At 41.3% G+C, this 12,500-nt stretch overlaps 1 protein-coding gene across 1 annotated transcript in view; it reads right to left on the bottom strand.

The window, feature by feature from the left end:
* Window positions 1–12,500, bottom strand: part of LOC110519863 (receptor-type tyrosine-protein phosphatase delta) — a gene marked incomplete at its 5' end in the record, with an annotated part of 90,362 nt that overhangs the window by 44,540 nt on the left and 33,322 nt on the right. Inside the window, 1 exon segment of the mRNA XM_036972934.1 lies at window positions 3,378–3,553. Coding sequence (XP_036828829.1) covers window positions 3,378–3,553 — 176 coding nt within the window.

The following is a 12,500-nucleotide window of genomic DNA, read 5'->3' as shown; positions in this document are numbered from 1 at the left end:
CCTGGACAGGACACTAGTCTATCTCCTGTTTCTGTAGTGAGACAGCTTGATGTACAGGACACCCCCTGGACAGGACACTAGTCTATCTCCTGTTTCTGTAGGGAGAGACAGGACACCCCCTGGACATCTCCTGTATCTCGACCCCAACCTTGAACGAGATCCAAAGAACACAACACACAACAACATGCAACGTGAACTAACGTACAACGTGAACTAACGGACAACGTGACGGACAACGTGAACTAACGGACAACGTGAACTAACGGACAACGTGAACTAACGTACAACGTGAACTAACGTACAACGTGACGGACAACGTGAACTAACGGACAACGTGAACTAACGGACAACGTGAACTAACGTACAACGTGAACTAACGGACAACGTGAACTAACGGACAACGTGAACTAACGGACAACGTGAACTAACGGACAACGTGAACTAACGGACAATGTGAACTAACGGACAACGTGACGGACAACGTGAACTAACGGACAACGTGAACTAACGGACAACGTGACGGACAACGTGAACTAACGGACAACGTGAACTAACGGACAACGTGACGGACAACGTGAACTAACGGACAACGTGAACTAACGGACAACGTGCATTTTGTTGAGTCTCCAAAAGTGTTTTTTTTAGAGGAGCATTTCAGTCATTCTCAGTGTGTTTTAAAAACCAGGCAGAAAATAATATATTGTGTGATCAGAAAACCATGTGACCAGAGGTTGCAGAGATGAAGTAAGAGGGTAAAGGGAGAGGGATAGGGTAAAGGAGGGAGGGAAGGAGAGAGGGATAGGGGGAGGGTAAAGGAGGGAGGGAAGGAGAGAGGGATGTCTTGCCTTGGAGAAGAAATAAGAGGGCATCTGAAACAGACACACAGAAAGAGAGAGAGAGAGAGAGAGAGAGAGAGAGAGAGAGAGAGAGAGAGAGAGAGAGTTGAAAAAGAGTCACGGCAGCAGCTACCACACAGCACTACAGTACATTACTACCACAGTATTAGTACTGCTATTAAAATGGTACTATATAGTACATGGTAATACTACAATATTAGTATTATTGTTAGTATTAGCATGGTACTACCAGTGCCATATATTTAGTCATACATATCCATATATTTATCCATATATAACCATATATTTATCCATATATAACCATATATGTATCCATTTATAACCATATATTTATCCATATATAACCATATATTTATACATATATGTATCCATTTATAACTATATACAGGTATATAACCATATATTTATCCATATATAACCATATACTTATACATATGTAACCATATATTTACCCATATACAACCATATATTTATCCATATTTAATTATATATACAGTGGGGCAAAAAAGTATTTAGTCAGCCACCAATTGTGCAAGTTCTCCCACTTAAAAAGATGAGAGAGGCCTGTGATTTTCATCATAGGTACACTTCAACTATGACAGACAAAATGAGAAAAAGAAATCCAGAAAATCACATTGTAGGATTTTTAATGAATTTATTTGCAAATGATGGTGGAAAATAAGTATTTGGTCACCTACAAACAAGCAAGATTTCTGGCTCTCACAGACCGTGTACCTATGATGAAAATTACAGGCCTCTCTCATATTTTTAAGTGGGAGAACTTGCACAATTGGTGGCTGACTAAATACTTTTTTGCCCCACTGTATAACCATATATTGATCCATATATGACCATATATTTATAAATATAGATGTATTTATCTATATATTTACATGAATATATATATATATATTTACATACTCTGGGTACTACATGGCAATACTACTAGTCATGGTAATACTATGGTGATGCCACAGTATTAGCATAGTATTAGTAGTAGCCTAGAAGAGGCTTCTACTAAACTACCTAAACTATTAGTATTATCATGGTACTCATAGCCATATATTTACATGGATATATAGTCTGGGCACTACATGATAATTATACTAGTCATGAAACTACAAAGTACATGGTAGTACTACTAGTCATGGTACTACATAGTGCATGGTAGTACTACTAGTCATGGAACTACATAGCCATTTATGTACATGGATATATAGTCTGGGTACTACATGGTAGTACTACTAGTCATGGTACTACATAGTACATGTTAGTACTACTAGTCATGGTACTAAGTATTACATGGTATTACTACTAGTCATGGTACTACATAGTACATGTTAGTACTACTAGTCATGGTACTACATAGTACATGTTAGTACTACTAGTCATGGTACTAAGTATTACATGGTATTACTACTAGTCATAAAACTACATAGTACATGGTAGTACTACTAGTCATGGTACTACATAGTACATGGTAGTTCTAGTAATGGTACTACATAGTACATGTTAGTTCTACTGGCCATGGTACTACATAGCACATGTTAGTTCTACTAGTCATGGTACTACATAGTACATGTTAGTTCTACTAGTCATGGTACTACATAGTAAATGTTAGTTCTACTAGTTATGGTACTGCATAGTACATGTTAGTACTACTAGCCATGGTACTACATAGTACATGTTAGTTCTATTAGCCATGGTACTACATAGTACAAGACAGTACTACAGTATAAGCATAGTATCAGTAGAAGCATGGTGGAAAGAGAAAGTTGTACCTAGTTTCTACATGGGGTAAGAAGAGAGACGGAAGACTAAAGGTGACAGCACCATGTTAGAAACACGTTAGAGGGAGAAAATACATGATTATTTGAAGTCCTAATAAGGAGAGTCATATTGCTGTATACACACATAATATACAACAAGGATCACCAACTGGCCCCCGGATGTTATTTGGCCCCCCCAAGTTTTCTAAGCCCCCCCCCAAAAAAAACAATATAGATATTTATTTATTTATTCTTGGAAAATAGCAAATCAGCTCCAACTGATTTTCATTTTGGAATCTGTTAACCTGTTCTAAAAAGTATTCAAACGCATACTAAAGAGATATATGTCATCATATCGGTTTTAAAAATGTAAACAACGTTTGAAATGATTCTGTTTAAAGTCTTATTATTATACGGTATCTGTTTGGACTTGTTGTGGTCACTTTTACAGTCTACAAAATGATTAGGCAGTTATGTTCCCTGTTCCCCCCTTGACCATCCACACAAGAAGACATTCTATCTACACTGTACGTTGGCATTAGTGGGTACAACGCTGTACAGGACATAGTCTAGTTCTATCTTTCCATCCCCATTGGCCGTCAACTGATCCGTCCTCCTTCACCCCAAATCATTACAATGATCTGACACTAACTGCTCTGGATAAATGTGTCTGTTAAAAAATCATTAACATGTAAAAAAATGCAATTTCTATCAATCTTCACTGTATTAAACAAGGGATCTCACTCCTTACCCGAGACTTCTCCTCTAGCTTGGTCATCATGACGATGTTGGCCGTGTGCTGTTCCCAAACCAGTCTCCAGAAGTCACAGAAGGTCTCGGGGAGAGAGCCCTGCGTCGCGATGTAGGCGTTTTGACGACGGTAGCCATCAATGTAGTTGGCATTGATGTAGTCGCTGCCTGGGATACCTGGAGGGGGGAGAGAGAGGGAGAAAGAGGGGAGGGAGAGAGAGGGAAAGAGAGAGAAGTGGGGGGAGGAAGAGATACATTTGTAATGTCCTTATGGTTTTCACACTTCTGTGTGTAACGTTTACTGTTAATTCTTTCAGAAAATCAGATCAGCAGCCCCTTGGGGATTATCAAAGTGTCAATCAATCAATCAACCAATCAATCAACCAATCAACCAATCAATCAACCAATCAATCAACCAATCAATAAATCAATCAACCAATCAATCAATCAATCAACCAATCAATCAACCAATCAACCAATCAATCAACCAATCAATATTCAATCAACCAATCAATCAACCAATCAATCAACCAATCAATAAATCAATCAATCAATCAACCAATCAATCAATCTGCATGTACAGTCGATGTGTTGGTTAGTGGATGTGTGTCAACTATCTCAGCTGATAACCAGTTTGTATTGGAGGGGATTGTGTCAACTTCTTATGGCTGCAGGGGCAGTATTGAGTAGCTTGGATGAAAGATGCCCAGAGGTGCCCAGAGTAAACGGCCTACTCCTCAGTCCCAGTTGCTAATATATGCATATTATTATTAGTATTGGATCGGAAACACTCTGACGTTTCTAAAACTGTTTGAATGATGTCTGTGAGTATAACAGAACTCATATGTCAGGCAAAAACCTGAGAAGAAATCCAAACAGGAAGTGTGAAATCTGAGGTTGGTCGATTTTCAACCCAGCCCCTATTGAATTCACAGTGGGATATGGATGAAGTTGCACTTCCTAGGGCTTCCACTAGATGTCAATCGTCTTTAGAAACTTAAATGAGGCTTCTACTGTGTTGTGGGGATGAATAAGAGCTGAATGAGTCAGGTTACTGGCAGAGAGCAATTTCCTGGTCACGCGCATTTCACATGATAGCGACCTGCATTCCATGGCTTTTCTACAGACAATGGGATACTCCGGTTGGAACGTTATTGAAGATTTATGATAAAAACATTCTAAAGATTGATTCTATACTTAGTTTGAAATGTTTCTACGACCTGTAATATATGTTTTTGAAGTTTTCGTCCGACGTTCGGCTGGACCTGCACGAGCGTTTGGATTTGTGTACTAAACGCCCTAACAAAAGTAGCTACTTGGACATAAATAATGGACATTATCAAACATTTATTGTGGAACTAGGATTCATGGGACTGCATTCTGATGAAGATCATCAAAGGTAAGGGAATATTTCTAATGTTATTTCTGATTTCTGTTGACTCCAACATGGCGCATACATTATTTTTTTCTCCTAGCGGCGTTCTCAGATTATTGCATGGTTTGCTTTTTCCGTAAAGTTTTTAAAAAAATCTGACACAGCGGTTGCATTAAGGAGAGGTATATCTATAATTCCATGTCTAACAATTGTATTTTTATCGACATTTATAATGAGTATTTCTGTAAAATGATGTGGTTCACTGCAATATCACCAGATGTTTTTGGAACTAGTGAACAATGTATACTGAGATTTTTTTATATAAATATGAACTTTATCAAACAAAACATACATGTATTGTGTAACATTAAGTCCTATGAGTGTCATCTGATGAAGATAATCAAAGGTTAGTGATTCATTTTATCTCTATTTGTGCTTTTTGTGACTCCTCTCTTTGGCTGGAAAAATGGCTGTGTTTTTCTGTGAGTTGGTGGTGACCTAACATAATCGTTTGTGGTGCTTTCGCTCTAAAGCCTATTTGAAATCGGACACTGTGGTGGGATTAACAACAAGATTACCTTTAAAACGGTATAAAATACATGTATGTTTCAGGAATTTTAATGATGAGATTTCTGTTGTTTTGAATTTGGCGCCCTGCACTTTCACTGGCTGTTGACATATCGATCCCGTTAACAGGATTTCAGCCCTAAGAATTTTTAACTATCTCAGCTGATAACCAGTTTGTATAGGAGGGGATTGTGTCAACTATCTCAGCTGATAACCAGTTTGTATGGGAGGGGATGTGTCAACTATCTCAGCTGATAACCAGTTTGTATAGGAGGGGATTGTGTCAACTATCTCAGCTGATAACCAGTTTGTATGGGAGGGGATGTGTCAACTATCTCAGCTGATAACCAGTTTGTATGGGAGGGGATTATGTCAACTATCTCAGCTGATAACCAGTTTGTATGGGAGGGGATTATGTCAACTATCTCAGCTGATAACCAGTTTGTATAGGAGGGGATTGAGTCAACTATCTCAGCTGATAACCAGTTTGTATAGGAGGGGATTGTGTCAACTATCTCAGCTGATAATCAGTTTGTATGGGAGGGGATTATGTCAACTATCTCAGCTGATAACCAGTTTGTATAGGAGGGGATTGAGTCAACTATCTCAGCTGATAACCAGTTTGTATAGGAGGGAATTGTGTCAACTATCTCAGCTGATAACCTGTTTGTATGGGAGGGGGTGGTGTCAACTATCTCAGCTGATAACCAGTTTGTATGGGAGGGGATTGTGTCAACTATCTCAGCTGATAACCAGTTTGTATGGGAGGGAATTGTGTCAACTATCTCAGCTGATAACCAGTTTGTATGGGAGGGGATTGTGTCAACTATCTCAGCTGATAACCAGTTTGTATGGGAGGGGATGTGTCAACTATCTCAGCTGATAACCAGTTTGTATGGGAGGGGATTGTGTCAACTATCTCAGCTGTTACCAAGCTTGTATGAGAGGGGATTGGGTCTGTTTCATTCAGGATCAGTCATGTTCATCTGGGCCTTATGCCCATAATCCCCCAAATCACTGTGTGTCTCTCTCTCTCTCTCACACACACACACACACACACACACACACACACACACACACACACACACACACACACACACACACACACACACACACACACACACACACACACACACACACTCCCCTGACCTGATTCTAGTGAGTCAGAAAGCAGGTCACAAAGCTCTTGATGTTTCTTATGAGGTCAGTTTATATAAACTAACAAACAGCCCTCCTTGATAACAACAGTATCAAATACACAACTACCAAACACCCCTCCCTGGTACCAACACTATCAAATACACAACTACCAAACACCCCTCCCTGGTACCAACACTATCAAAGATATAACTACCAAACACCCCTCCCTGGTACCAACACTATCAAAGATATAACTACCAAACAACCCTCCCTGGTACCAACACTATCAAAGATACAACTACCAAACACCCCTCCCTGGTACCAACACTATCAAATACACAACTACCAAACACCCCTCCCTGGTACCAACACTATCAAATACACAACTACCAAACACCCCTCCCTGGTACCAACACTATCAAAGATATAACTACCAAACAACCCTCCCTGGTACCAACACTATCAAAGATATAACTACCAAACACCCCTCCCTGGTACCAACACTATCAAATACACAACTACCAAACACCCCTCCCTGGTACCAACACTATCAAATACACAACTACCAAACACCCCTCCCTGGTACCAACACTATCAAAGATATAACTACCAAACACCCCTCCCTGGTACCAACACTATCAAAGATATAACTACCAAACACCCCTCCCTGGTACCAACACTATTAAAGATATAACTACCAAACACCCCTCCCTGGTACCAACACTATCAAAGATATAACTACCAAACACCCCTCCCTGGTACCAACACTATCAAAGATATAACTACCAAACAGCCCTCCCTGGTACCAACACTATCAAAGATATAACTACCAAACAGCCCTCCCTGGTACCGACACTATCAAAGATATAACTACCAAACACCCCTCCCTGGTACCAACACTATCAAAGATATAACTACCAAACACCCCTCCCTGGTACCAACACTATCAAAGATACAACTACCAAACACCCCTCCCTGGTACCAACACTATCAAATACACAACTACCAAACACCCCTCCCTGGTACCAACACTATCAAATACACAACTACCAAACAGCCCTCCCTGGTACCAACACTATCAAATACACAACTACCAAACACCCCTCCCTGGTACCAACACTATCAAATACACAACTACCAAACACCCCTCCCTGGTACCAACACTATCAAAGATATAACTACCAAACACCCCTCCCTGGTACCAACACTATCAAAGATATAACTACCAAACACCCCTCCCTGGTACCAACACTATCAAATACACAACTACCAAACAGCCCTCCCTGGTACCAACACTATCAAATACACAACTACCAAACACCCCTCCCTGGTACCAACACTATCAAAGATATAACTACCAAACACCCCTCCCTGGTACCAACACTATCAAAGATATAACTACCAAACACCCCTCCCTGGTACCAACACTATCAAATACACAACTACCAAACAGCCCTCCCTGGTACCAACACTATCAAATACACAACTACCAAACACCCCTCCCTGGTACCAACACTATCAAAGATATAACTACCAAACACCCCTCCCTGGTACCAACACTATCAAAGATATAACTACCAAACACCCCTCCCTGGTACCAACACTATCAAAGATACAACTACCAAACAGCCCTCCCTGGTACCAACACTATCAAAGATATAACTACCAAACAACCCTCCCTGGTACCAACACTATCAAAGATATAACTACCAAACACCCCTCCCTGGTACCAACACTATCAAAGATATAACTACCAAACAGCCCTCCCTGGTACCAACACTATCAAAGATACAACTACCAAACACCCCTCCCTGGTACCAACACTATCAAAGATACAACTACCAAACACCCCTCCCTGGTACCAACACTATCAAAGATATAACTACCAAACAGCCCTCCCTGGTACCAACACTATCAAAGATATAACTACCAAACAGCCCTCCCTGGTACCAACACTATCAAATACACAACTACCAAACAGCCCTCCCTGGTACCAACACTATCAAATACACAACTACCAAACACCCCTCCCTGGTACCAACACTATCAAAGATATAACTACCAAACACCCCTCCCTGGTACCAACACTATCAAAGATATAACTACCAAACACCCCTCCCTGGTACCAACACTATCAAAGATACAACTACCAAACAGCCCTCCCTGGTACCAACACTATCAAAGATATAACTACCAAACAACCCTCCCTGGTACCAACACTATCAAAGATATAACTACCAAACACCCCTCCCTGGTACCAACACTATCAAAGATATAACTACCAAACACCCCTCCCTGGTACCAACACTATCAAAGATATAACTACCAAACACCCCTCCCTGGTACCAACACTATCAAAGATATAACTACCAAACACCCCTCCCTGGTACCAACACTATCAAAGATATAACTACCAAACAACCCTCCCTGGTACCAACACTATCAAAGATATAACTACCAAACACCCCTCCCTGGTACCAACACTATCAAAGATATAACTACCAAACAGCCCTCCCTGGTACCAACACTATCAAAGATATAACTACCAAACAGCCCTCCCTGGTACCAACACTATCAAATACACAACTACCAAACACCCCTCCCTGGTACCAACACTATCAAAGATATAACTACCAAACACCCCTCCCTGGTACCAACACTATCAAAGATATAACTACCAAACACCCCTCCCTGGTACCAACACTATCAAAGATACAACTACCAAACAGCCCTCCCTGGTACCAACACTATCAAAGATATAACTACCAAACAACCCTCCCTGGTACCAACACTATCAAAGATATAACTACCAAACAGCCCTCCCTGGTACCAACCCTATCAAAGATATAACTACCAAACAACCCTCCCTGGTACCAACACTATCAAAGATATAACTACCAAACACCCCTCCCTGGTACCAACACTATCAAAGATATAACTACCAAACAGCCCTCCCTGGTACCAACACTATCAAAGATACAACTACCAAACACCCCTCCCTGGTACCAACACTATCAAAGATATAACTACCAAACACCCCTCCCTGGTACCAACACTATCAAATACACAACTACCAAACACCCCTCCCTGGTACCAACACTATCAAATACACAACTACCAAACACCCCTCCCTGGTACCAACACTATCAAAGATATAACTACCAAACACCCCTCCCTGGTACCAACACTATCAAAGATATAACTACCAAACACCCCTCCCTGGTACCAACACTATTAAAGATATAACTACCAAACACCCCTCCCTGGTACCAACACTATCAAAGATATAACTACCAAACACCCCTCCCTGGTACCAACACTATCAAAGATATAACTACCAAACAGCCCTCCCTGGTACCAACACTATCAAAGATATAACTACCAAACAGCCCTCCCTGGTACCGACACTATCAAAGATATAACTACCAAACACCCCTCCCTGGTACCAACACTATCAAAGATATAACTACCAAACACCCCTCCCTGGTACCAACACTATCAAAGATACAACTACCAAACACCCCTCCCTGGTACCAACACTATCAAATACACAACTACCAAACACCCCTCCCTGGTACCAACACTATCAAATACACAACTACCAAACAGCCCTCCCTGGTACCAACACTATCAAATACACAACTACCAAACACCCCTCCCTGGTACCAACACTATCAAATACACAACTACCAAACACCCCTCCCTGGTACCAACACTATCAAAGATATAACTACCAAACACCCCTCCCTGGTACCAACACTATCAAAGATATAACTACCAAACACCCCTCCCTGGTACCAACACTATCAAATACACAACTACCAAACAGCCCTCCCTGGTACCAACACTATCAAATACACAACTACCAAACACCCCTCCCTGGTACCAACACTATCAAAGATATAACTACCAAACACCCCTCCCTGGTACCAACACTATCAAAGATATAACTACCAAACACCCCTCCCTGGTACCAACACTATCAAATACACAACTACCAAACAGCCCTCCCTGGTACCAACACTATCAAATACACAACTACCAAACACCCCTCCCTGGTACCAACACTATCAAAGATATAACTACCAAACACCCCTCCCTGGTACCAACACTATCAAAGATATAACTACCAAACACCCCTCCCTGGTACCAACACTATCAAAGATACAACTACCAAACAGCCCTCCCTGGTACCAACACTATCAAAGATATAACTACCAAACAACCCTCCCTGGTACCAACACTATCAAAGATATAACTACCAAACACCCCTCCCTGGTACCAACACTATCAAAGATATAACTACCAAACAGCCCTCCCTGGTACCAACACTATCAAAGATACAACTACCAAACACCCCTCCCTGGTACCAACACTATCAAAGATACAACTACCAAACACCCCTCCCTGGTACCAACACTATCAAAGATATAACTACCAAACAGCCCTCCCTGGTACCAACACTATCAAAGATATAACTACCAAACAGCCCTCCCTGGTACCAACACTATCAAATACACAACTACCAAACAGCCCTCCCTGGTACCAACACTATCAAATACACAACTACCAAACACCCCTCCCTGGTACCAACACTATCAAAGATATAACTACCAAACACCCCTCCCTGGTACCAACACTATCAAAGATATAACTACCAAACACCCCTCCCTGGTACCAACACTATCAAAGATACAACTACCAAACAGCCCTCCCTGGTACCAACACTATCAAAGATATAACTACCAAACAACCCTCCCTGGTACCAACACTATCAAAGATATAACTACCAAACACCCCTCCCTGGTACCAACACTATCAAAGATATAACTACCAAACACCCCTCCCTGGTACCAACACTATCAAAGATATAACTACCAAACACCCCTCCCTGGTACCAACACTATCAAAGATATAACTACCAAACACCCCTCCCTGGTACCAACACTATCAAAGATATAACTACCAAACAACCCTCCCTGGTACCAACACTATCAAAGATATAACTACCAAACACCCCTCCCTGGTACCAACACTATCAAAGATATAACTACCAAACAGCCCTCCCTGGTACCAACACTATCAAAGATATAACTACCAAACAGCCCTCCCTGGTACCAACACTATCAAATACACAACTACCAAACACCCCTCCCTGGTACCAACACTATCAAAGATATAACTACCAAACACCCCTCCCTGGTACCAACACTATCAAAGATATAACTACCAAACACCCCTCCCTGGTACCAACACTATCAAAGATACAACTACCAAACAGCCCTCCCTGGTACCAACACTATCAAAGATATAACTACCAAACAACCCTCCCTGGTACCAACACTATCAAAGATATAACTACCAAACAGCCCTCCCTGGTACCAACCCTATCAAAGATATAACTACCAAACAACCCTCCCTGGTACCAACACTATCAAAGATATAACTACCAAACACCCCTCCCTGGTACCAACACTATCAAAGATATAACTACCAAACAGCCCTCCCTGGTACCAACACTATCAAAGATACAACTACCAAACACCCCTCCCTGGTACCAACACTATCAAAGATACAACTACCAAACACCCCTCCCTGGTACCAACACTATCAAAGATATAACTACCAAACAGCCCTCCCTGGTACCAACACTATCAAAGATATAACTACCAAACAGCCCTCCCTGGTACCAACACTATCAAATACACAACTACCAAACAGCCCTCCCTGGTACCAACACTATCAAATACACAACTACCAAACACCCCTCCCTGGTACCAACACTATCAAAGATATAACTACCAAACACCCCTCCCTGGTACCAACACTATCAAAGATATAACTACCAAACACCCCTCCCTGGTACCAACACTATCAAAGATACAACTACCAAACAGCCCTCCCTGGTACCAACACTATCAAAGATATAACTACCAAACAACCCTCCCTGGTACCAACACTATCAAAGATATAACTACCAAACACCCCTCCCTGGTACCAACACTATCAAAGATATAACTACCAAACACCCCTCCCTGGTAC

Source organism: Oncorhynchus mykiss, unplaced genomic scaffold (genome assembly GCF_013265735.2).
Source record: "Oncorhynchus mykiss isolate Arlee unplaced genomic scaffold, USDA_OmykA_1.1 un_scaffold_212, whole genome shotgun sequence".
Lineage (NCBI taxonomy): Eukaryota > Metazoa > Chordata > Actinopteri > Salmoniformes > Salmonidae > Oncorhynchus > Oncorhynchus mykiss.
The sequence above is the reverse complement of the archived record's forward strand: the minus strand, read 5'-3'. Positions and strand labels throughout refer to the sequence as shown.